Raw genomic sequence first — 27,236 nt, 5'->3', positions numbered from 1 at the left:
TACATTATGTAAGCCCATTTTCTTCCCCTCCACTCATGTCACAGGCACAAGAAAACAAAGATTAGGCAAGGATGAGGATTTAACATCTAAGATAGTTTGTATGTAGAAAAAGGATACAACTGTACATTAAGACTTTAAAGAATAAACCTGGCTGGTTCTGCTAAAAAGAGGGTACAATATCTTTGCTAACGTGGAAGACCTTTCACAATTTGAAAAAAAAAATTAAAAATTTCAAAGCCCAATGTCTAAAACATACCCCAATTCAACAAAATAAATTTGAGGCATTTTGAAAACATACTCACTCTTCAGATATTATAAAGGATTTAACCCCTTTTCTCTTTTTTGAAAGCTAATGTATGTTATTTGTGGCATCCAAAACTATTACTTTGCAAAACAGCTTTCATTGACCCACAACCCCACAATTTGGAGGCTACAGAATTTACGGCAAAATTCACCTCTGGCTCCAGATATGCGTTCCTGTTTAAAAAAAAAAAAAAAAAAAAGATGATGATGATTTTTCTATCCCTTATGTTTATGAAGAGAACCTTAAAGACAGGAGCCAGATACAAACAAATACAGTGTTGTCTTCCTGAGTAGGCATACAAACTGAAACAGCTGAGAGATGTGTCAATTGCTCCATTTGCCTCAAGGGGTTAAAAATTAAAACCTAAAGATGGCAATTTAAATATCATCACTGCGAACTATTAGGGCTGTCAATTAATCCCAGTTAACTTACATGATTAATTTAAAAAAAAAATCACAATTAATTACAGTTTTCATCACATTGTTAGAATACCAACTGAAATTTATTAAATATTTTTGGAAGTTTTTCTACATTTTCAAATATATTGATTTCAATTACAACACAGAATACAGAGTGTACAGTGCTCACTTTATATTACTATATTTATTACAAATATTTGCATTGTAAAAATGACAAAGATAGTATTTTTCAATTCACCTCATACAAGTACTGTAGAGCAATCTCTTTTTCCTGAGAGTGAAACTTACATATGAAGTTTGTGTGTTACATAACTTCACTCAAAAACAAAACAAGGTAAAACTTTAGAGTCTACAAGTCCACTCAGGCCTACTTCTTATTTAGCCAATCGCTAAGACAAAAGTTTGTTTACAATTACAGGAGATAATGCTGCCCACTTCTTATTTACAATGTCACCTGAAAGTCAGAACTGGTATTTGCATGGCTCTTTTGTAGCCGGCGTTGCAAGGTATTTATGTGCCAGATATGCTAAACATTCATATGCCCCTTAATGCTTCGGCCACCGTTCCAGAGGACATGCTACCATGCTGATGATAGGTTTCAGAGTAACAGCCGTGTTAGTCTGTATTCGCAAAAAGAAAAGGAGTACTTGTGGCACCTTAGAGACTAACCAATTTATTAAGCTTTCCTGAACTACAGCTCACTTCATCAGATGCATGCTGATGATGCTCATTAAAAAAATAATGCGTTAATTAAATTTATGACTGAACTCCTTGGGGGAGGAGAACTGTATGTCTCCTGTTCTGTTTTACCCGCATTCTGTCGTATTATTTCATGTGCTAGCAGTCTCGGATGATGACCCAGCACATTTGTTTTAAGAACATTTTAACTGCAGATCTGACAAAATGCAAAGAAGGTACCAATGTGCGATTTCTAAAGATAGCTAGAGCATGCAACCCGAGGTTTAAGACTCTCAAGTACCTTCCAAAATCCAAGAGGGACGAGGTGTGGAACATGCTTTCAGAAGTCTTAGAACCTGAACAACCGAAAAAGAAAATCAACCTTCTGCTGGTGGCATGTGACTCAGAGGATGAAAATGAACATGAGTTGGTCCACACTGCTTTGGATCGTTATCGAGCAGAACCAGTCATCAACATGGATGCATGTCCACTGGAATGGTGGTTGAAGTATGAAGGGACATATGACTCTCTAGCGCATCTGGCACGTAAATATCTTGCAACACCAGCTACAACAATGCCATGCAAATGCCTGTTCTCATTTTCAGGTGAGATTGTAAATAAGAAGCAGGAAGCATTATTTCTGAAAATGTAAACAAACTTGATCGTCTGAGCGATTGGCTGAACAAAAAGTAGGACTGAGTGGACTTGTAGACTTTAAAGTTTTACATTGTTTTATTTTTGAATGCAGGTTTTTTTACATAATTCTACATTTGTAAGTTCAACTTTCATGATAAAGATTGCACTACAGTACTCGTATGAAGTGAATTGAAAAATACTTTCTTTTGTTTTTATCAGTGCAAATATTTAATCAAAAAATAAAAAGTGAGCACTATACACTTTGTATTCTGTGTTGTAATTGAAATCAATATATTTGAAAATGTAGAAAACACCCAAAAATATTTAAATAAATGATATTCTATTATTAACAGTGCAACTAATCTTGATTCATTTTTTTAATCGCTTGACAGTCCTACTAACTATTTCACTACTGATAGCTGGACATTTCTGCTAAAATTATTATGCTCACCTCTGTCCCAAGACATCGCTCTCATTTTGGGGAAAGTCATTCAGTCGTATGAGAGGTTTGAGGAAGAGGAGTACTTACCTATTTCACGTTTCACAGTGTGTTTGTACTGATCAATAATTGGACTTCAAACTTTACATAGTCCTCACTGAGGAACAGTCAGAGTTTGGAAAATATTCTAAGATCATGAAGCGATTACAAGAAGGTTTGCGATTGCAGTTAAGCAATTATTTAAATGACATTAAAGCCTGTTGCAAACATTTTGTATTATACTGCGCCACAGGTTGTATTCTCTATATTTATAGCGTGGGTACATTTAACAGTTCTGGAACTGTGCAGCTCTACTGAGCTGGAGTAAGTTTGCTCCAACAGTCTTTTTTCCTCTCAAAACAAGGAAATTAAAACTTGCATGGAGGCAACATTAAGGTTGCAAATATAAATACTAAAGCCACAAAAAGAGTTGTGGGCTAAGAAAAGTTACATCTGCAACCTGGGTATCTAGTTAGGTGATTAAACAGTGCTGTGCAATTGAACAAGTTAACGATCACTTCCTGTTTCACATTTGCAAAGTTGCTGGATTAACAGTTTTGTATTTAATGTTAAACTGATATATTTTTAAAAGGGGAAATGTGCCTCCTCAATGTAGGAGTCTGGGAAAATGAGAAACTGGAGTGCAGCAGGTAGGCCTGGAAAAGCCCCTCTGCTGGCCCATGGTTCTGTCAGGTGGTCATTCTGCAGGGTTACAAAGATCAGGAACAGAAAAACTGATGGACAGGCCCTAAAAACAGGGACATTCCAGGTTTTCAGGGACGCATGGTCAAGTACATTTATTACTTTGTGCTATCAAGTGGTTTTCCCTCTTACTTTTGATTAAAAGATTGCATTGGATTTCCTCTTGGCAAAAGCAATGTAATGGATTCTATTAAGGATGAGAATTCAAATGCAAAAAGAGTTAGATGTTTAAAGATTAAGGTTCCCACAGCATCACTGACTTGGTCACTTGACCACGTTATCTACAACATTTACAGATGTGGATATCTTTTATACAGGAACCTTAGTTTTCAGTTCCTGATTTCAACGGAGTTAAGTGCTTAGCTTTAATAGTACATTGAATTAAGAGTGCTAAGAGCAGCACAGCAGCCTGCCTAGTAAAATCCCACAAGGCAGAAATCTCAGCCTGCCTAGAAAAGCCTCAAGTAGGCATGTAAAAAATCCATGGGAGTTCTCACTAGTTATGAAGTGAGGACTGTAGAATCTAGCCCTGTAGCTTTACCATAGGCCTCAACCATCTGGCCATTTCCAGATATTTGTAGTAGAATATACTTTTGTAATTAAGAGTTTAAAATGATAAACCTAGCACCAAGACGTCCCTCTATTACAAAATGCAGGGACACTGCAGCACTTTCTTTCTAGCCTCAAGACGCTGCAGAATCGAAACGCAATGGAAACAGAAGGCAAATGCACACATGGCAGAATACACAGAAACTTAGATCTTCCTTTCTGTGACAAAGTTCCTCCTCTGCCTTGGCGGGTTCTGCGCTTATTGGTGGATTTTCTCACCTCAGAGGTTCACGGCAGCCCTCAGTTTGGCCACTTTTGTGGCTCAAATCTGTCGTTCACTCAGTCAGCCTCATCACTGGCCAGCATGGGGAAAGGAAGAACAATCCCTGCAGTCTCTGCTGATCCACCTAGTGGATTGGGGAACAGGCCAGAGACCTTCCCCTCTGGTGGGACCCACAGTCCAGTTCAACTCCTCCGGTATCAAGTAGGGAGTTGGGGGGATGAAGGGATCCCGGGCCCACCCTCTACTCCGGGTTCCAGCCCAGGGCCCTGTGGGTTGTAGCTGTCTACAGTGGCTCCTGTAACAGCAGCGTGACAGCTACAACTCCCTGGGCTACTTCCCCATGGCCTCCTCCCAACACCTTCTTTATTCTCACCACAGGACCTTCCTCCTGGTGTCTGATAATGCTTGGACTTCTCAGTCTTCCAGCAGTACGCCTTCTCACTCTCAGCTTCTTGTGCCTTTTGCTCCCAGCTCCTCACACGCACCACAAACTGAAGTAAGCTCTTTTTTAAACCCAGGTGCCCTGATTAGCCTGCCTCAATTGATTCTAGCAGCTTCTTGATTGGCTGCAGGTGTTCTAATCAGCCTGTCTGCCTTAATTGTTTCCAGAAAGTTCCTGATTGTTCTGGAACCTTCCCTGTTACCTTACCCAGGGAAAAGGGACATACTTAACCTGGGGCTAATATATCTGCCTTCTATCACTCTCCTGTAGCCATCTGGCCTGACCTGTCCCATTTCCAAAACAGCACTATGGATCTCACAACAAATGACCCACTCAGTATTACTCTGAGAAGTACGTACATAATACAGGAATCTACCCTGCCTGTCTTCAATGTAACATAAAACTGCCCGCTTACGAATAGTTATCACTACACTAACCTGAGTACAGGAAGAGTGAAAAGTTGTGATAAAGGGGAATTAGATGGGGAAGGCCTAGACAGCAGTTACGCTATATGCATTTTGCTGCCAGATATTATTCTGAGATACCTAATAATTCATTAAAAATTGAGGGGGGATGAATTATGGGAAGGGATTGGAAGGTGTCTAAAATTTTGTCTCTGTAAACATATTTCAAATCAGATAAAGGAGCACCAACTAGTGGAAAAGAAAGGAAATTGGGATAGTTTAAAATCCAGAACTGTAGATTCATTTTATATGAGCCCAGCCCAACCCAGAGTGAAGAAATTTTGATCACAGTAGTGCAGGGAGCTGACCCAACCCCCACAGCTGTAAACAGAACACCTACACTTTTTTTGGGGGTTGGGGGGGTGATCCACTTCCCCAGTGGATCACCATCTAATTAATCAACAGCATGTTAGGTCTTATCAGCAGGTTTGTGCTACAGTTGTCATTGAACTCAATGTGCACGCTTTTTCCTATAGTTTCCAAGAAGGCAGACCCAACCCCATTTAGGGGTAAACCCTCATGCACATTAACACCCAGGTGGTCTTCCTAATTTAATACTATGTCAGAGAAGATGCTAGTGGACTGAGCTCTGGAAGGTTTGGTCATGTTCTTGGCCTGCAAGAACAGAGTCCAGCTTACACACACGAGAGCAGCTATATAGGGTTGCCTACAACACTCAACACTATTACTTGGATACCTTAAACATTTCTAAATACATCCTCGTCCTACCTCAAAAAAGGGTGTTAAGTAACCCCATTTTACAGATGGGGAATGCAGGTACAGAGAGGTTAAGTGACTTGCCTAAGCCTGTAGGACAGCAGGGAACAGAACCCAGAACTTTTAAGTCCCAGTCCAATGCCTTAACCACAAACAATGATTTTGTGGTTACAGTATGGACAGAGAGACTGGGTTCAATTCCCTGCTCTGTCAGACTTCCTGTGTGTCCTTCACCTCTGTGCCTCAGTTTCCCATCTGTAAAACTGAGAAAACTCCCACACCTTTGTCTTGACTATTTAGACAAAGTTGTTCAGGGCTGGAATTGCATCATACTGTACATCTGTAGACTGTTTAGCCCATAGTGGTCCTGATCTCATTCGGCCATCTAGACACCACTGTAATACAAATAATAAAGCCCCTTCCATTGTCTCTTTGGGAAATAAGGTTTGCAAAACAGTAGGGTGTATTTGAAGACACTAGCAGTCTCTGGTCTCCCGGGCCCATGTGAATGCTGGGAATACATGTATACAATCACCCACATTGGCACAACAAGTGCATCAAAGACTCCATTAGTCTCTGGACTTCCAATATACTTTAATGTCACATCACAAAATAAATAAAAAATCCTTCGATTTCACACACAGTATTGATGATTCAATGCATTCCAGCTGTAAGGCTGTTCTTTGTGTACAAATTAAAGGTACATAATAAGAAAATATTAGTATCAAACAGATGGGCTGAAATGAGTGATTATAAAAGCAAACATGTCCATGCAAAGCAGAATGAAAGGTATGTGCAAATAAATGTTTCTGGCATCTTTTTTCTTTTTTAATCTCTTTTTGGGAAGATGCAAACCACTACCTCAGATCCTCAAATCCATCCACTGCACCGTATTTATACATTTCTAGATAATGACTGTCAAACTGCAGTATTGCTATTTGCAACAGAGCCATGAAACACAACCAGGAAAGAGCTAGAAAAATGAAATTCTTCCATCTTTCCATCTCTAGTCAGAGACAGAGAACAGTTCTCTCCATCTTCACATTATCAAGCTGAAGTTCCCATACTTTGACTCTCTTTACCACCACCCAAACCCCGGATACTAAGCACAAAAACCAACAGGCCTCCTAAATCATTCCACAAATTTAGTGTAAAACAGTTTGTTTTGTGAGGTCTGAGAACAAAATCCATGTATCAGGCTATAAAGCAATGTAACACATTTATGCTATTCTGTACAACTACACCTCTACCCCGATATAATGCGGTCCTCGGGAGACCAAAAAATCTCACCGCATTATAGCTGAGACCACGTTATATTGAACTTGCTTTGCCCCCCACTGTTCCTTGTTCTCTGACCACCCCCTCCAGAGACTCCTGCATCCCTCATCACCTCCAGGACCCCACCCCCTACCCAACTCCCATGTTCCCTGTCCCCTGACTGCTCTGACCCCTGTCCACCCTCCAGCCCCACCCCCTAACAGGTGCTCACTGGCAGCGGCAGGAAGCGGAGCAACGCAGCCCCAGCCCGCTCCACTCCGCCACCTCCCAGCCACGGCGCTCCGCTTCCCGCCGCCGGGGAAAGGACGCCCCCCGCAGTCACCTGTGACGGGAAGCAGAGCGACATGGCCCCAGCCCGCTCCGCTTCCCTTGCCCCAGCCCCAGCCATGTTGCTGGGTTGGTGGGGGGGGCGGTGTTGGGGAAAGGTCCTGCACTCACCCGCAGCAGAAAGCGGAGCGCTGCGGCTGAGAGGTGGCAGAGTGGAGTGGGCTGGAGCACGGCTGCTCCGCTTCCCGCCGCCAGTGAGTGCGGGGAGGTTGGGGAAAGGATGCCCGCCGTACTCACCTGCGGCAGGAAGCAGAGCATTGCAGCTGGGAGGTGGCCGAGTGGAGCGGGCTGGGGCCGGGCTGTTCCACTTCCCGCCACTGGTGAGTGCGGGGAGGTTGGGGAAAGGATGCCCCCCGTACTCACCTGCAGCAGGAAAAGGAGCAACACAGCCCGGCACCCTTAACACGCTTCTCACAGCAGCATGTCAGAGCTTTATCGGATTGTATGCGAACCCACGTTATATCAGGATAGAGGTTTACTTTTGGTGCTTGTATTGTTACTGTCCATAATTTATAATGATCCTTTAGAAACGGAAAGCTAGGGAATTTGGTATTTCAGACCTGTCTCTCTTCCCGGATGTCTAAGAAGCGGAAGCCAACCGCTCATACTTCCTAGCTGTGCACCAGCACAGATGATTTATTATGTTGCATTACAGATGCACACGGTGCTTTACAAGAAAAATTAAGATTGCAGTGTCTGCCACAAAGAGCTAACAAAGCCAATATCAGGCAAGACCAACAAGAGATGATGAACAAGGAGGGATGGAGAGGTCATTAATACCATGCATGCGCTTGGGTAAGCAGTGCACATATCTCAAGGGTTACACAATGGTTGTGGGTGTGCTATGTTATTATGAAGCCACCTTAACAGCTACCTAGGTAAGGCTACAATGAGTTTTCCCACTTCAGGCAGTTTTAACTGCAAATTCAAGCATGTATTTCATACTCTTTAGAGCCTCCACTGCACAATTCTCAGATTTAAAATCCATCCCTTTGGGAATCCTCCCAGAGATTAACTGCATTTGATAGCACTTTCTGCCTACTCACTTTTGTTGAAACGACGGGGAGTCTGGTGGCACCTTTAGGCTGGCAGATTTATTTGGGTGTGGGCTTTCGTGGTCGAAAACCCACTACTTCAGATGCGTGGAGTGTAAGGTCCCTAGAATCTTTCACTCTCAAAAACCTCAAACATGTTGAAATTTCAACACAGGACTTGAGACTACAGGAAACCCCAGCATATGAGAAAGTCAATATACAAACAAATTATTTGGCTTCTAAGCCACAGAGACTACAACATTATCTTCACAAAAGACTTTTGTTCTGATGCTGCCTTGGCTTCCCTAGCCCTCTTGCCCTGACTCCCCCACCTCTGAGACTACAGTGCTTGGCTGTCCCAACCCTAAATTCCTCTACGCCCTCCCATCTAAGCCTCAATTAGATAAAATAGACTTCTGTAACAGGACTCCCATTGCAGCACAAGTGAAGATCATCAGGCCGAGGCTGCCCTCTGGGAAACAAGGGGACATTCACCAAACGGAGAACCTGCCTTCAGAACAGAGCTGCAAGCTCCATTTGTAAGGCAGCTTTGGATTCAAGATTCCCCCTTCTCTCCCCTCCCCGCCCACTCTCACCAGTCCCTTGTTCTTATTACGAGCTGGGGGCATGGAGGAAAAGAGAGAAAAAAGGATTTACAATCAACATTGAGCCTGGTCTCCATTAGGAAGCACTTTCAAAGTCCATTCCACTTTCTATTACTATCTGAAAAGCTTGTCTTTGATTGTTGGCTGAACTCTCCACAGTCCAGGATGTTTAGACCTTAAATCTAAGATGGAAGACTTGAATAAAGATTTATAGTGAAAACCCAAGCAGATTGTGGAAGATTATAAATTTGCAGGTTATTTCAATGCAGATTTCCCAGCTTGCCCATGCCGTTAGCAACTGCAGCATCACAAGAAAAGCAGTCAGCAGCAGCACATCAATCAACGATCCAACGATTTACTCCCAGCACTGCCCTCCTGAGTAGGTTTTTAAAATATCAGTTGTTTCCCCTCTTCACTTCCAAAACCTATGACCTGTTTTCAGGACCAATTTAGAAAGCAAATCTAATCCTTTTCTCTTGTTTTTTCTCCCAGTCTGCCTGCTGTCCTTGCATCAAATTCCAAGTGACCAATTCTGCGTTGAGCAGCTTTACTCCTGCAAGGGATCTCAGTTATTCTAACACAGAACTATACAGCTGAACTTGACACAACAAAAACTGCAGGCCCAATGAGAGGACCCAGGGAAAAGCAGTTCCATTCATTCCTGTTTATCTACCCAAGATATCTGGGTCACTACTCATCTTATAACAGGCATATTTTGAATTCCAAGTCAATAGCTAGGTTCCTTCCTCAGGAGGCATTACTGGGCCATCAGTACATAGGACCAGACACCTAATAGTTCTAGTTTTGCACTTGTTATGCATCTTCCATCTGAGGATCTCAATGTTTTACAAATATTGATTTGGCCTCACAACCTTCCTGTGAGTAGTTGACACGATTACCTCCATTTTACAGATGAGAAAACAGGAGGGATATCTTGGATTAGTATCCTGGTCACTATCCTTCCTCCCCCCAATAAGTCAGCACACCTCTTAATACAGGAGCTAAATTCCTTTCTGAACCATCACAGTGATTAAAACAGCCAGCTTTGTGACAAACTGATTATGGATCAGCAGCAATAAAAGCTCCAGCAAGGGATATGACCAAGCTATTGTAGTAGTGTTCAGAGTTAAAACTAGTAGCCAAGCCGAGTACCCTAGAAACAGTAGATGGAAGATGCCATTTCTTTGCACATACCCTAACTGAAAGCCAACAGGAAAGCGAAGGTGGTAGTTCAGTGTACCCCGGTATACAAACATGCCCCTGCTGACAGATACGTGCTGTCCCTGTGCTGCTCAGCAGGGGTATTTTAACTATGGTTAAATTGGTTGTGTGTTAGTTAAGATCATTGGAACCAACTCAAACATTCCACTGGGAGAAAAAGTAAGAAATGCATAGCTCCTGAAGACACCACTGAATTTTAGCCCCAGTGCAATTGGCCTTTAATTTTAAAGTCATTGTGCTAAGGTAAGCAGTTACACAGCATGCATTTCTGGTAATATCGGGTGTTCTTGATAAAACGGAGCTAGTCCGGTGGTACACAGCACTGCACACCTTGTCAGTCTCCTCTAACTTAAAATAAGCCGCCCCACAATCTATGGAATCAGTCATAGTGGAGGAGATCTGTGAGATGCGCCATAGCTAAAAATGGACTGCAGGTAGCCAGCTGGTGAGAGAGCTTGGGTACTCACTCCGGCCAGCGATTTCTGGATATTCTCCCTGGCTCTGGCAATGTCGCGTAGGATCGTGCTGGCTCCGTTCTCCTGCAAACAGCGCAGAAAGAACCAAGATGTTTTGTAAAATGAGACATGAGAAATTGCTGTGGACAGCTAAGAGGGAGAAGATTGGATTTTTTAGCAATGATTGAGTGAGTATTGGAGGCAGGTTTTCAAGAAGCATCAGCTGGAGACACGGAGTGCAATGACTGCAGCTTAGTATTGGTCATGTCATGCTATGCCTCCAGAACAGTGTCCAGTTGCAGAGTTTTGAGACCTCAATGTTTTGCTTCTCCCCTCTCTGGTACGCTGACAGGCTGGCATAGCTATCGCTCAGGCAGGTTATCAGGATCACATTAGAGCGCCCCTGGAGCTCTGGTTAGGCAGCTAATTTCCTTAAAAGATTGTGTGTGAATTTCATGCTGGTGTGAAGCGGCAGAGTCCTGCAGACTGAAACCTTCTAGCACTGCCACAGCCTGGGCTACACCCACTCTTTGAATAGCTTTTCCACATTTGTGTGCCACATCCCCAAACTGGAGGGTCCACCTCCTGGGGCGAGAGTTCAGCTTCCAGGGTCCAAGTATTCCTTGGCTCTCTGAGACTACCAACAAGGGCACCAATTATAGCGGAGATTTCTGTGACACGGACTCCTGTCCGCTGGAAACTGGACTGAGCACCAAAACTCATTTCACATTGGGCACCAGTCAGCCCCAAATAATCCCACACTAGCATGGCACTTCCAAATTTGATGCAAATTAAAAAAAGTTTACTGAAGACTTCCTTACTAGGAAGGGAGTGTTGTAATAAACAGCTCCAAGAGTTTCAGTCAGTTGAGTTTCAGGCCACTTCTGGCAGGTAAAATTTCCTTCTTCACTGAAAGTTCTTTGTGTGTCATGTGATATTCTAATTATTCCCCTTTCTACTACACAGAGCACAGTTGTGCTTTAGAATCTGCTTTAATGTTTTACTTAAAACTTCCAATTTTTTAGACCTACTGTAGGAACATCTGCCCTTCAAATAAATGTTGTACAGAGCTTTGTGCTACCGCTATGGTAGCATAGCCAGCAGAAATTCAACAGAACATGCCTAGAAGCTACTAAAGCATTGACCTTTGTTCAAAAGCTTGGCCCTGCCACTCACAAAACAGCCATTTAAGTTTTCAAGCCACTTTCTATGAAATTAAATGCATATGCAGTTAACCGTCCTTTACATTTTAGGAAGGGAGCATCACTGCTCCCAACAATCTTACTCCAGTTGTGGGGGTGCAGATGCCTCAGGAACGGAAGTGTGAGCCACCCTGAGTACTTTATGCTGGAACTGGAGTTTGCTTTCCCTTCTCTTCCCCCAGCATAGCCACCACTGCTCTGGTGCAGACAAGTAATATTTGCAGCATTCCCGCCTGTTAACTTTACAGCAAAGCCAGAAAGGGAATGTGGGTCACAATCTCTCTGGAGTGTTAGCACCGCTCTATTCCCATCAGGCACTCGGTCTCCAGGATGTGCCTGGTAAAAAAGCAGCTTGGACACTCCTGAACACTGGCTCCCTGGGAAAACAGGGAATTGCTAGATATTGTAATAGCTCAGGTAGGTCAGTCCCGAGCATAACTTCCCACCCTCCCCTATTACCTCAACATTTGTTCTCAGAGCTTGTGAATGGGATAGAAAATTACTCACAGATAGGTCACAGACCCTATTTGTGGCCCTGCTGCAGGTAGGGTGCAAGTAACCCGAAGGATTAAGAAAAGACCAGGTAAACTATAACCCAGTGTTCCCCGCATTCACACAGCTGAACCTCATCTTGTACACGGGCAAATCAGCTTCAGATACACCCTATATTTTGAACACTGTGGTTCTCAAACTATAGCCTGTGGAACACTGGAGGGGTTTGAAGCAATTCTTTGTGGTCCCCACAATGAAACATTTTGAAAACCAAACAGGGAATTTGGTGACAGGACCTGATAGTCCAAGAGAGGATCTCTTACAAATTGGTCTCCAGAATAGGAGAATTACTACCAGACCTTAACTACATACAGGTGAGAAGGGTCATTCTTTCACCTGCTATCAGTACTGGGAGCTCCTTAGACTGTAGCACACAGCAAAAACCACTTCCTTACTACTTGAGGATATGTATTACCTGTTGGCACGAAGGACTGGCAACTGGCCCATTCATCTGTTCATAGTATCTCTTCTCAGCATCGTCATACTTGAATTTATCAAACCAGATCTTCTCATGCATAAGGAATTCAGCTGCCATTTTTCTGCAAATAAGAAGAGACATTATGAGCACCTAGGAACATTTAAGGTTAATTGCTTGTATCAGGTTCATCAGCAATAGCACTTATTCCCCCCCACCCTACAGGACTACATTGTAGCTTTCTGCCCTTTATCTTTCTTCCTCTCTGGTGAAAAGCTTCAAGTAAATGGGATCCTATTAAGAAAGCAGGGCATTCTAATCATCCACCCACCTGCCTGCCTGATCTGACCTGTATTTAGCAACCCAGCATGAAGTGGGAGCTGTAAATGTTGGACAGTCTGCACCTTCCCCTCTGTAAATGCCAACTCCACCAGGATATATAGATCAAAATGTCAAGACACCTAAAAATCCACATAGGTCAATTAATACAATAGCTTTAAAAACTGGACAGAATCGCAAAACTTTTGGCTCATGTACGGAGACTTTTTTTTTTTTTTAAATATGCCTAGCCAGCCTTAGTAACTAAAAGTACTAAGTTCCTTAACATAGCTTGTAACACAACACAGAGTGGAGGACAGTGTTTTAGCCACATTACATCTATGTTAAGAAGCAGTGTTCAAACAGGAGCAAGTTGAGCACATGGTTCTAGCCCTGCCCACCCCTGTATCAGAACTGTTCTGCTCCAACCAGGCTATCTTTACTCCTGGGGGAATTCTGTGCCACTGCGCAATGCAGAATTTTGCAGAAATTAACAGTGTGCGTGCAGAATTTCCTTTACCCCACAGAAATGGGCTGGATTGTTGCTAGTCACCACTAGGGGCCACTGGACTCAGCAGAGCCCAGCTTGCACATAGAAGACACTGCTGGGTGGAGAGGGAGCTAGAGGATTCCTGGCAGCTGCAGTTCCCAGCATGCCCTGAGGGAAGGAGAGGGTGGCACACAGGAAACTCTGTGCAAGCCTGGTACCAAGCATCAGGATGTTTCTCCCTTTGGATCCCCAGGTTTGTTTGGTTTTTTATTTATTTATTTTGGGGGGGGGCGGTTGGGGGAAGATGGGTGTCTGGGCAAAGGGGGGCCCCCGCAACTGGGCTCTGGGAGGGGTGCGGGTGTATTGGATGGGCGGGGGGCTCTGCAGCTGGGCTCTGGGGGGGGGGGAAGGAGGGAGGTGTGGGTGTCTGCCCCCCACGGCCATGTTCTGGGTGTGGAGGGGAAGGGGGCACAGAAACAGGAAGTGGGGTGTCATAGCGATTTCTTTAACGCTCTTCTCCTGGGGGAATTTTTGTGTGTCCATATTGTTATAAATATGCTTGCTGACATATTTTGAAATAAACTACCAAAATAATTGAAACTGGCATGATTATGTATAGAGTTATTTTGACAAATAAAATTTGCAGAATTTTAAAATATTGTGTGCATAATTTTTTATTTTTTGGCACAGAATGCCCCCAGGAGTAGATTATTTTACATGGTTAATGCTAGCGCAGTTCGGACCCTCTAGATGGGCAATGTATCACTGAGCATGCGGCAGAACCAGATTACCCAGTCTTCCTAGATAGCTCCTGAATAGTACATGGCATGACAAACAAACAAAACAGAGATACTAAAATAGTGTCTCCTTTCAAGTCAAGAACCACAGAAGATGGCATATAGAGGGGTCGAAGATGGACCTGCAGGGCTGTATTTTCAGAAGACCCTGTAGTCATTTAGAAATTAAACTGTTACACTATTGGGGAGATATCCTTCCCATTGTGCATTGTATTAGTCAGAAATCATGAGATTCCACTCCATGTGTGGGATAAGGGGGATGTTCTAAAATGCACAGGGGTTCTAAAATGGCTACGAAAGTAGGTCAACCTATTACTTTGTAAGTGGTAACAATGAATTCAGAGGCAAAGGGGTTAACTTAACATGAGTATGCAGTTAAACAGCTTCCAAAGGCTATTTAACTTCATGGTGTATTGGGGGATGGGGCTATTACAAGAACCTAACATGGAGGACATACAGTTATTTCAAAGCAAGGGCACAGTACAGGAGCTCAGGACAAAAGGTCAGTTTGAGGGGTAAGAGGAGACAAGAAAGGAGCATCTCAGTGAAGTAACAGCAATGACAAGGCCCTGTTGTGAGACGCGTAAGCAGGAACATAGCAACTAAGGAATATCAGCTTATGTAAAGGGCATTTAAACATCTTTTAGGAAAAGTTTACACCACTCAAATACCCTAAGACAAGGACCATAACTTCATGAACCAGCCTAGACCTTTGCAAGCCCTACAAATCCTCCAAAACACACCTCCAGATCGCAACACTGGTTGAACAAGTAATGCTTTGTACTGTACAGTTGTAAAAACATCTCAGTACCAACACCGACCCATTCAGAAAAGCAGAGAAGGATCAAGAGAGACTGCTACAAAACCCTCTCCAAATTCTGTAACCCCTTCCCAATGTTCACATCATTCCTGCAAGTTACTGCCAGAAATGTTGTCCATATACACAAGGCTACATGCAGCAGTTTACCACACACAATCCTAATTATGCACAGGACATATCCACGATACACTGTACATGTTGTACTGACGCAATCTTCATTTCATGGGGAGTGTGTGTGGTACAGATTCTCCTTCCTCCATCTGGCCACAGAGAATGCAATTCAAACTCAAGGGATCACAAGTGTCTCCTCAAAGGGAGGAGAAAGACAGACCTATTCTCTGTGAATTTATTGAGGTTAATCTAATTCCCACTGCTGGGCTACAAAGCAGCACTTAAGTACTGGCCTGTAAACAAACCCACAGAAGAGCTACAGCTCAGAAGGTAATGTGGCCTCTGAACGGTAGAAAAGTTTTGGGTTCAGCAAGTAGAATGCAATTATGTAAAATGAAAATACAAGCTGCATTGTTTCATGTACAGTGGAACAAAAATGCTGTTCTATACTCACCCAAGACAGGCAGCTTTCAAATATTTCCAGCCTTGAAACAAAATTAGACTGTTCTAATTAGACTAATCACAGGGCCAATAACTATGGATATTTTCTGCATTTTAAAAATTCATCTCCCTTCCCAGCTCTAATGTTTGTTCATTGGATTTGTTATAATCTAGTTCACCTGCCCTTACACGCCCAGATTAAACACCCACTTTTAGACAAAATGGTTTATCAGATTAGTAAAACTAGCTTCCCTCAATTGTTCAGAGGAGGCACCTGCGGTCTCCAGATTGAAACTTTGAGCCTCTTTTACAGTCAAATGGCACCTTTCATCCCAAAGGATCCCAAAGTTCCTCTACAAACTGAATACACACAGTGCCACAAAAAAGCATCCACTTCTCAGGGGAAGCCAGTGGAAAACCTACATACAGCAAGTTCTAGGGAAATTTTGGTCAAAGCCACTGGAACAAATTCCTTCTCTTGTGAAGGATGCAACGGGATCTTTAATACTCATGCACTGCAAACACGATATCCATTCTAAAGATCTAATCCACACAAAAAAGGCTACTGCTAAACCTGCCTAAAACTCAGTTTATGAACCTCAGAATGATGAGGGGCTAAGTCACCTGTGCCACCCCCAAAGCAATGCTCAGACGATACGGTCATCCCCTCCACCTTTCTGCCGGTAAAGCACTTTGGGATTAAAGGCTCTGTGCAAGAAATGGGTGGCCTGAGCACAGGACTGGGAGTCAGAACTCCCAAGTCAAGAGTTCTAACCCCTCCTTTGACTTCAGTTCTCTGTGATCTTGAGCAAATTATCTAACTTGCCTGGCTCCAGCTATAAAATGACAACTTAACTTCCGATGTCCCGCGGTGTTTGAGAATTAATTACAACTCATCGTAACAGTGAACTACCTTAAAAAAGAGGGCCCTCCAATAACCCTGCTGGTAAAGCGAAGCCTGATTAAGGTTAAACAGGACCTTCGGCTCAATGATTGGAGGTTACGTCTATAGTGCCAGTGTTGTGTTTGCCACTAAAGACCCACAGGGAGTTTGCCTTCTACATACACAAATTATTTCAGCTCAATCCTGAAACATCAATTTTTCGAGTTTGAGTGTTACCCCAGAATAAGCTTTTCCTACTTAGTTTCTGATGCGGGAACGCTTGCAGCACGAGAAGCAGGTCGAGACTGTTTTGCTAGCGTGAGTTCTGGAACCCTTGCATTATCTTGTCTGCTCGACATTTTCAGGGCCTCAGATGCATAGTATCGTGATTCAGCACTGTCGTATGTGGGTTTACTAAGCCACAAAGGCTCATTGTCCTTGTGCAGGAAATACCAGGTAGGTGGAGGGTGCTCGGCATCTTTAGAAAGGGAAGGGTTGGTGGTGAACTCCACATGTCGGGAATTCATTCGTTTCCCGGGACTGTGGCCCTTCTTGTCCTTTCGGCTGCTCTTCGAGGCTTCTGGGCGGCTGCGCTCTTGTGGCTTCACCTTCCCTGGGGGATGCCCATCAGTCATGTTCTCGTAGAAACATTTCTCAGCATCATCATAAATAGGTTTCTCCAGCCACACCTCCGAGATCAATGCCTGCAAGCTCAATATCTGAGGCTTGCCATTTATTGTCTGGTGTGCAGGACTGGGCAAACTGGTAATGAAAGATGCACCAGAATGAACCACATCATCTGTTGACAGGTGTGGTGTAGCAGGGGTTGCAGGAGTAGGTAGAGCTGTTATATACCCTTCATCTGGAGTTCGTTGATCAACATCACCATAGTCACTGTTCCATCGTACCGATGGAAGATCGAGGAAGTGTGGATGAACAAAAGATTGAGACCTTTCAACAAACACCTTCTCTGCATCATCGAAGTTGAACTTGTTGACCCATACATTCTGGATGACATGGTGACAAGCAATCAGACTTGCATGGGTACAGTGCAAGACTGCTAGGTTCTTCCTTGGCTTATGAACACCTGGGACAGCTTCTTCTGACCAGGACACTAATGCTGGCTGCTCAGCAACCAGTTCAGTCTCAGGGGCCTTCTGGGTCAGGTCATCTGCAAGTTTCTTTCTGAACATGTTTTCAGCGTGATCGAAGAAAGGTTTGTCAAACCACACGCGATCAGCTAATAAACCAGTCAGGACGAAATCTACCTTGGAGACCAAACTCTTGGTTTTTGGAGAGCGCTTCCTTTTCTTTTGCTTCTTTCCATTTCTCACTCTTTTCACGTCTTTCAAGTCGCCCTCGACAGGATCATCAGGGCTGTTCATTGCCTCCATCTCTTGGCACTTTTCAGAGGCTGAGGCTGCCAACGTGGCTTCTCTTTCATAATGGAGCCTCTCTGCTTCATCATAAAGGTGCTTGTCCAACCAGACCTTTTCTAGTGAATACGGGAGCTTCCTTGTCCTCATCTTCCAAATAGTGGCAGCATTAAAAGATAAGCACAGTAATGTAGTTGCAACATAACTAAAGAAGCCAATGGCATACATTAGATTTTAGCCATATCTTAAGCATTGCAAAGATTATATAAAAACCCACCACTCAGTCACGATTAATATATTAAGAAATGGTGCTTTGGGCGTTTAATTCAATTTCTATTTAATTGTTTACACATTTCAGTGAGAAGGCATTAAATTGTCCACATGTTTAATGCAAGTTCAAAATTGATCTATTTCTCTGTAAAGCACCTTTTTAATTAAGTTATCTGCTTCCACGTTCACATTTCCCCTGGTCATACCTGTATTAAGTCCTCAAACACTAAAGCCACAGGGCTATACATGTAGTTTACATTTTACACTGTAAGGTACAGCTGTCAGTAGTGTAGGCCAAACTTGAATCCTTTTCAAAGTTTTACGGTATAGTGGAGGGATTTTCCAAATCATCGTCTGTTAAACACCAACAATGTGCTAACTAGATACCCTTAAACCGGTATTTTTGGAAAACTTGTTTAAAAAAAAATTCCCTACTCATGAAAATCTTTTGTAGCCACTGCCAATATAGGACATGCTGTATTGTACTTCACTGCTATAAAACCAGCAGAGGGAGCAAAGGAAACTATTCCCAGAGCTGCACAAAGTTAGCTGAGATAAGGGATGCTTACGCATTTTTTCATAAAATATGCTCTTGAAAATGAATTTGGCTTCATTTAACTGAAGTAATGTGCACCCATTATTAGGTTGGAGTAAGGTTATGTGTTAGTAACGGGCTCCTGGCTTTCTTGGAAACCATGAATATCTCAAATATATTTTGAGCCAACAAACTTTGACACTCATTGGATTTCAGTTAAAAACCAATTCCTGCCAAATGGAAAGGACAAGAGATTTTAAGAGGGTATCTCAGGGTTCATATATATTAACCTTCATTATATGTGACAAGCTTATTTTAAATACAGCAGTTTTAGAAAGATCTACCTATAACTTTAAGCTAGACTTTGTTAAATGCTATCGTTTCACATTTAAATCAACTGAAATATGCCATACAAAGGAAGTGGAACAAATGTTGCATTTGTTTGGAGTGAGAGTCTTGTGCTTTAAATATTGTTTATAATCCACTATGAAGTCAAATTTAGCTTCCAGTATATCAAAATTATCAAACATGACATTGGAGAGATTTTCCTAACTGCAAGATTTACAGCAGTGCTCAGAAATCCAGGTAATGGTTAGCTACCAAGTTTCAAGATAGTAAAAAAGTGCACAAATCCAATTTAAAATTAAGTAGCTGCAGTTTTTTGCTTAAACTGCCCGTCTCAGTTTCAAGATTCTATGTCACTCTGCAATAGGTGATCAAATCAGAATCATTTAAAACTGAACATTTTCCAACATTCCATTGGTACAGATGGCGATACCAACAGTTGGGAAAAAAAATCAGAATTCGTATCTCAGGACTTGGCAGACAAGTAAAGGGGAAAGTATTTTCAAATATAAGTGCCTTTGCCATTTTAAACTTACACTTATTATTTTGGGAATTTTTACATTAAGATATTTTTTAAAAATCTATAATCTAAATACAGTATTAAAATCACAATTTCTACGGGGAACCCTTTTTTTTTTTGCTTACAAGTAAAAACTGATACTTTTCATCAGCTACAGAAGACACCGAACAACTCTTGTCCAACTGAAACAAACAATATATTTCTCTTGATTAAAATATTGAAACTGGAAACCCTGCTTTACTCTATGGACATTAATAAAACACTTATTACAGTAAGCCACCAGTTTCCAAGATAGAGAGAATTAATCCTACTTATTACTTTCAAAGTCAAAGCGCCCCATTAAGTGCGTGGCAATGTGGGGATAAAGCAGCAACTCTATGATCTGGCCCTCAGGATAAGCCATGCTGTCACAGCTTCCTTGGCATTGTGACCAAGCAGGCAATGATGACATCAGATTATAGGTTAAAGTCAGAACACATGCTAGTTGCATAAAAATGACTAAAATGTTAATCGGGTGCACAAAGTACTCTAGAATGTAAAGATGACCACATTTCACTCTTTCATTGTAAAAGCATGGTAGCCCCACACTTATTTTAGTGTCAGATTTCTGACTTAGAAATATTGTACATGTTAACCTTTGTACTCAGAGAAAAAGGGAGCAGTCTCTACTCCACAAGACAAATGTTGACTAGCAATACCTACTACAAGAAATCTTTAAAAGGGAATGGAGTGTTTGGCCATTTACACTGAGGAACTGTTTTGCACAGGAGCTTCCTTCCAGTGTATCTACAGAAAAATAGCATCCTCCACAGAGGAAGAAATAACCTGAATTTGGGTTATTGAGCAGTAGGTGGAGAAGGAAAAGGGATGATGATACTGAAAAGGACTAGGACTGAAGAAGGAATAGGATTAGGACTTTTCACAGCCAGTGATTACTTAAAACACGTTTCAGAGTAGTAGCCGTGTTAGTCTGTAATCGCAAAAAGAAAAGGAGTACTTGTGGCACCTTAGAGACTAACAAATTTATTTGAGCATAAGCTTTTGTGAGCTACAGCTCACTTCATCGTGTTATTCAAAATTAAACTACAATGTTGCAAGGGTTGTATAATTTTATTATACTGTTCACCTAGTTTTGACCATCTTAAATGTACAAAATGTGAAAGTGCAGGGAAAGTGCATGCTTACTCAGATCAGCATGCACCTAAGATGGATAGGACAGTTATGTCTATAAACCTGAACTTTTAACGTATTGACTGCAATAGCTCAATAAGGACACTGAAGTGGGAACTTCGGGTATCACGATTTGTACGAGGTGTTTTAGATTAACAGAAGGGGGTTGCTCATTGGATTGGGTTTTCTTAAATCATACCAAAAATAAAATATAGGCTGGAAGTGAACAGATAAAGCCTTCCATTTAAAAAGTCACATGTGATTGTATCCGGTAAATCCGTGGCAGGAAAGTGCTTGCTCTGCATCTAAAGGTCACCTTCTGGTTACAATTCTCAACTACTTCAGAGAAGAGGGGAGATAGTCTTCACTCTTAATATTCTGCTATTACATGTTTAACATTTAGTCTGCATTACTATAATTGAGGTCTGACATTAGGGGGGAGGGATAGCTCAGTGGTTTGAGCATTGGCCTGCTAAACCCAGGGTTATGAGTTCAATCCTTGAGGGGGCCATTTAGGGATCTGGGGCAAAAATTGGGGATTGGTCAGGGGGTTGGACTAAATGACCTCCTGAGGTCCCTTCCAACCCTGATATTCTATGATTCTATAAGAAAGCAACTACATAGCAGATAAAATGGGAGATTACTTAAATCCAGTTTAACATAATTAGTGACAGTTTCTTGCAACACCTCAAATGACCTCTCTGATTAATCAATGAATAGCAGTCATTGTGATGTGCATATATGGGGGTACCTGTGCATTATGTATTTAATAAGGGTACTTAGGACTCTATTACTATTACAGGATGTGTGTTCTCATGTAAAACCAGATGAGAGATCTTCCTCTCCAAAGAAGTGAAACCAAAATGAACTGTTGTACTGGTGAATGGTAAATTCCTATAAGCACATTGTCATTTCTATTAGAAGACAGAAAACTTAAATTGACAGTGACCTGTTTATAACTGAGGTGAACAAAATCCTAGCATCAGTACATGCAAATCCAGTGATTTTATTGGAAAAAAAAAGAAAGCAGAAGTGACAAGATATTGACCTGTAAGTACTTACTTTTTTTTAGTTCCTATGACAGCATTAAGAAATAAAGTTAGGAAAAATGAGATGCAGAACTAGTGAGAGCACAGTTAAACAAGTCATATAGCAGGTAGGATACTACTTGTAGAAAATATTTTAACTTTCAAAAGAAATTATTAACAATACCATTTACTGAGAAGTTGTGGCTGTTTAATACTAATGAGTCTAGAACTAACTAAATAGAACTATGTACATATAAATCTAAAACCCAACTGTATGTGTTTTTAACTAGTCAACACTAAAAATACAATTAGATTATGTACACACTGGAGTTGTTACTTCAGTGTATAGGGATCAGCCTTGGGTAAACTGCAAATGTTTGTTGAGTATTCAGAATAGCCTTTAGAGATGTTAACTAGCTAGAGTTAACTGGCAGTTAACTCAAGGATTTAAAAATAAAAAAAGACAAGCCTGTAGCAGAAATTTATTAAAAGATTATACAAACAATTTCTGGAAGAAGTCTAGTCCCCTAAGAATTCAACAGGTCTCCTTTTTAGTCAAGAGTGGTTTTGAGACAGAAAAGATACATATTTCGATGTCTGTTAAACATGACGTTTTAGAAGTTAATTCCTTCAAACACCCAGCCTGTGGGCCACGTACAGCCTGCGGGCCACGTACAGCCTGCTTAAGATATTTATCAGCCCCTCAGGCACGATCAACTTAGCAAAAATAAAGCTTATAAAATTTATTCTTAACATATAAATGCTAGTGCAAAGAAAATCTTCCAAATGGGAACTGCATGCAGCCAATTACGAGTCTACAAACATCCTGAAACAATTCTGAGATACAGTCAGTTCCCTTTTATCTCAACAGAGTGTTAATTCTTAAACCCAATTATGGTTACGGCTACACTAGAGAGCTTACGACCACTGTAAGCTCTCTAACCACTCTAAGCCTACGGAAGAGAAATCTCCCATCAGCATAGCGCTGTCCACACCGGTGCTTATGTCGGTGTAACTTATGTCTCTCAGGGGGGTGGTTTATTCACAGCCCTAGGCAATCTAAAATATGCCAATTATGCTGTAGTATAGACATAGCTTATGACCTTTTAAAAGTAAGATTTTTAAATAATGTAAGTGTACAATTGCCAATGTAAATTGCACAATTATACACATAGGACAGTTTCAAATGCAATTACCTGATTTAACAAAAATATCACATCTACGTTAGGGGAAGTATTTTAACCAGTTAAAACCCTAGTGTAGACAAAACCATTATTGCTTTAATATGTGTTAGCTTCTGGAGGCAACTCGGAAGAGCACTGGTAGGTGCTTTGTAACAACTCTGCCCAGAGCTATTCATTTCACTTTCATGAGCACTAAGCTTTACAACTAAAAAATAATCTTACTGTGCTTAATGAATAATCTCTGCAACAGTTTCTATTCCTGAGTACGTCAATAGTAAAAATCAGAGAAGTGAAGAATCCTACTCTATACTTAAATGCAAAGTACAATATCTTATAAGTCTTTATCGTGCTCCCTAAATTGAATATGGTTATTCATTTCTTATGCATTTCATTCATCGTAACTATTCTAGGAACTACTAGTATTACGTACAAAATGTTTCTATGATTATAAAAATACGTGCGCAGACTAGACAAGAAAAGTGCAACAACGTGTGTTCTTGCTGCACAGGTTGGATACAGACCTTTGTATTATCCATGCCACTGAAACATAACAGGCAGCAACTTAAATGGCGGCACAAAGTGTACCAGCTATTTTGTAAGGCTTAAAACATCAAAAAGGCAATTGTATTATTTGTGTTGATTAGTACATAGTTATCAACCTCCCTCACCCAACCTAAAGTTACACAGGACAATGCAGTGAAAACTTCCCATAAGCAACACTAACAACCATCTAAAAGCCCTCTAAGTTTCAACAATTTCTAATTGAAAATGCCTAGTTGGTCAGCTTCATTTTCAGTTTCTGCTTATCACTACTTCTTCGCTCTTACAAACAAAATATGGCTGTCACATTGGATTTCCAATGATACAGGGGAATGCGTAGTTAAAAATGTGATGAAAACATTTATATCAATGTTTCATAAAACCCAAAATAAGATTTGGGCTTAAGCATTTTAAGTGTATTATTCCTTTAAGTTTTTTTTTTTTCTTTTTAATTAAGGAAACACTTTTTCCACAGCAGCTGTTTCTGGAGGGAAACGTCAGCTGCTTTTCAAAATCCACAATCTTAAACAGTGTAAGATTACCAATGAGTTCACTGTAACTCCCTACAGTAGGGCCCATTGATAACGAAATAGAAGGCAAATACCAAATAGCTTCATTGCCACATAATATGAAAATGGTCATTCTGATTCTTTACAAAATGCAACTTTATGATGAGGTGGTTCCCACTGCATGGGTTCTGTAATATTTTTTTGCAGCTCTCCACATCTACAGGTCATCATTCTGGATGTAAATCTGTTTATACCATTTGGCATTACTGATCTAGACAAAGCCAACAGGGATTATTTATAGAGTACTCACGCACTATCTCACATGTCACATCCATCCCCCAACAGAATCTACTGAAAGCTAATCCCAGCAACAGCAAGGAAAATAAATGTCAACTACAAGTGAAAACCCAGAGTGGAAAGAGAAATTTGGTAGTTAGTTCAATTATGTGTACATAAGTAAGAATCACTTTAGTTAAGCATTTGATCTCACTAAAGAAATTACCAATCCAGCTACCTGCAGTACTTTTTGTGGGGAGATTACAGAGCGTTTCAGGATGTAACTGAGCAAAAGGATTGCCAGTCAGCCAACAAAATGACAGTTAGGACCTCGCAACTATGATTCCTTGAAACCTTGACATTTGCCCCAGGTGATTAGCAACCAATAAGCATCACCTAAAGTTACTCAGCTAATAGGTGCAGAAAAGCAAGTCTGGAGATACCTGTCACTGGGAAAGAAAGGCTCCATTTGCTCCTCCAGACAAGTGTGTAGTGCTGCAGAAAATCAGAGTTGGGAAAGGATAAGAAATAAGTTTAATAAGAAAAAATATATCAACTAGTATCGGAGAGAATGAACAGAATAGCGAGGGGAGAAAGGAGGAAAGTATACCTGTAAAGAAAAGGAGGAAAGCCAGGCAGGGAAAAGAATATGTACCTGAAAGAAAAGGAGAAGTGAGCAAGGAGGCATAGGGTGCATAACCAGAGAAGGTAATAAGGAACATCTGGCCAAGGCAAGCAACTCAATGGTATTTCTCCTGGTCTGTAACAGGATAGACTTTTGAATGCTGCATCCAATCAATTCCAATATGTCATGGAATGTTCTAGGCATCAATGGGCAGAACCCTAGCCATTTTAGTGGAAATCAGAAAGCCAGAAGGGGGTAGAGGGGACACACACAACCCCCTGCATTTAGTTAGCAGAACCTGCAATTTTAACCACATCTAATTGTGTACAGATCAACAAGCTGGTTCATAGCAGCATTGGGGGGGGGGGGCATGCCAGGAATCTATGAAAGAGGAGGAATTGGAGAATGGAACACAAGGAGCTTATGTAAGGAATGGAGACTGTAAGAAGCCCCTTATGCGTGCAATGCATTCAGACTACAAACACAACAAAGCATGCGACTCTCTAGGTAATAACTGTGGTTGTGACCAGAATAAATCAGCATTAAATCAGAGATTATGGAGTGAGATTGCTACACAGCAACAGAAAACGCAAGAACAGCAGCATAATCCTGAAAGCTTCAGGAAAGCCTGAGTTGTTACAGAGCTGAGAGGAAGCTGGAGATGATCAGCAGCTTGCTGCATCGGGCCCTTTCTTAAGGAGTGCTCAAGGATACTTCATGACAAATAGGCCTATCATCAGGGAACTAAAGTACCCAGACAAGTGGACCCATCAGATATTTCCCCTTTGGCTTTTCAGTGCAGAGAGCCTCAAGTGCTAGCAGAAGTTACCAGAGAGAGCTGCTGAAAAGTGAGTCAGCACCACAGAGTTCACCCACCCCTGGGGCAGCCGGCACACAAGAAATAGTTCCCTGGTTGCGAGGGGAGCACCGGGCAAATAGGGTGATGCTCGCAGTGGGGGTGCAGGGGGAGGGGAGGATTCTTTGGAGGACCCACCTATAAGCCTTCCTTGGCACCACCTGCATCCACAGCCGACTCATCAGCTGTGAGGGAAGCACACGCTCATACTGGTGGGGGAAGGAGTCTTGGGGGGCTCAGGTACGATCCCCCCAGGAGCTTGCTCACCGCACAGGCATGGGGGAAAAGCGATTCTTCTGCGAGAGACCGTCCCTGCCGCCACTCGCTATCCCCCTCCCCCCCCAGGGCACCACCGCAGGGCTCCCTGGCGAGGAGGGGCGCAGAGGGTGGGCAGGATGGCGGAGCAGGGCAGGCGAGGACTCTCCTTGGGGGAAGCACAGAAACCCTGCCCCCACCACCAGCACCACCTGCCCGCCACAGGGCTCCCTGCCCGAGAGAGGAGCGGGGGCTGCTCGCGGGGAGGAGCGGATCCTCGGGGGGGGGGGGGCGCACAGGGGGATGCAGATGGAGACCCCTCCCCGAAACCACCAGCAGCCACGGGGGAGGTCCCCGCCCCCCGGCCAACAGCCCCCTCCCGCGAGCTCCCTACCCATGAGGGGAGCACGGGGCTGCGCACGGGGGAGGGTGGGGGGGAGGGGTGTCGGGGAACCCACCTCAGTCCCACCCCCTCCCGCGCGATGTGGGGCCGGGCGCCGCCTCCCCCTGCCCTCAGCTCCCTCCCGGGGTGGTGGCCCGGCCCAGCCCTGCCTCTAGGCCCCTCCGCGGCTCCGTACTCACGCGGCGAGCCCTCAGCTCTACTCGGCCGCAGTCAGCGGAAAGGAAGCGGCCCTGGCCGCGCGGGGGATTCTGGGTCGCGGCGCCGACCAACTGTGGCTAGAGGGAGGGGGAGCCGGCGGGCGGCGGCGCTGGGGGGGGGCACGTAGAGCGGGCGCGGGCACGGCCGAGGGGGCTGCGAGAGTGGAACAGTCCGGATGAGGGGTGGCTCTTTGCTGTGAGGGGGATGGCCCGTTCTGTGGAAGGGAATGGAAAAGGCCGAGGGATTGGACACCCCCTCTTGCGACAATGGAACATTCCAGCGAGGGCCGGCTATGGGAATTACAGCCTACCACAGGTGGAAGAGTCCAACGGGAGGAGGGGGGGGGAGGACAGGACGTTCCACCTTGGGAGGGGGGGAGGAGGAGGAGGAGCAGCGACGGCGCATGCGCTGTGGCCGCCGGCCCGCCCTATCGGCTCTCAGGGGCCAGAGAGGAGACAAAAGACATTGGCTCCCCGCCCCCGCCCCCGGTTATAACGCGCCCCCCCCCTCGGGCCGGGCCTCTCC

General features: G+C 43.1%; 1 protein-coding gene across 6 annotated transcripts in view; it reads right to left on the bottom strand.

Moving 5' to 3' along the window:
* The window catches only part of EEF1D (eukaryotic translation elongation factor 1 delta), a 37,913-nt gene extending 11,140 nt beyond the window's left edge, over positions 1 to 26,773 (bottom strand). For 2 of the 6 annotated variants that reach the window (XM_077809701.1, XM_077809702.1), the window contains exons 1-3: positions 16,880 to 18,147; positions 12,762 to 12,885; positions 10,605 to 10,676 (exon numbers count right to left, since the gene is read on the bottom strand). In XM_077809701.1, coding sequence (XP_077665827.1) covers positions 10,605 to 10,676; positions 12,762 to 12,885; positions 16,880 to 18,147 — 1,464 coding nt within the window. Of the gene's footprint in view, positions 1 to 10,604; positions 10,677 to 12,761; positions 12,886 to 16,879; positions 18,148 to 24,817; positions 24,870 to 26,692 lie in introns of those variants that run through there. The other 4 variants (XM_077809704.1, XM_077809706.1, XM_077809707.1 and 1 more) reach the window with 4 other exon arrangements.
* Positions 26,774 to 27,236: the final 463 nt, after the last annotated feature.

Source organism: Eretmochelys imbricata, chromosome 2, assembly GCF_965152235.1.
Source record: "Eretmochelys imbricata isolate rEreImb1 chromosome 2, rEreImb1.hap1, whole genome shotgun sequence".
NCBI lineage: Eukaryota > Metazoa > Chordata > Testudines > Cheloniidae > Eretmochelys > Eretmochelys imbricata.
Note: the sequence above shows the minus strand (reverse complement) of the source record. Positions and strands in the feature narration are given on the sequence as shown.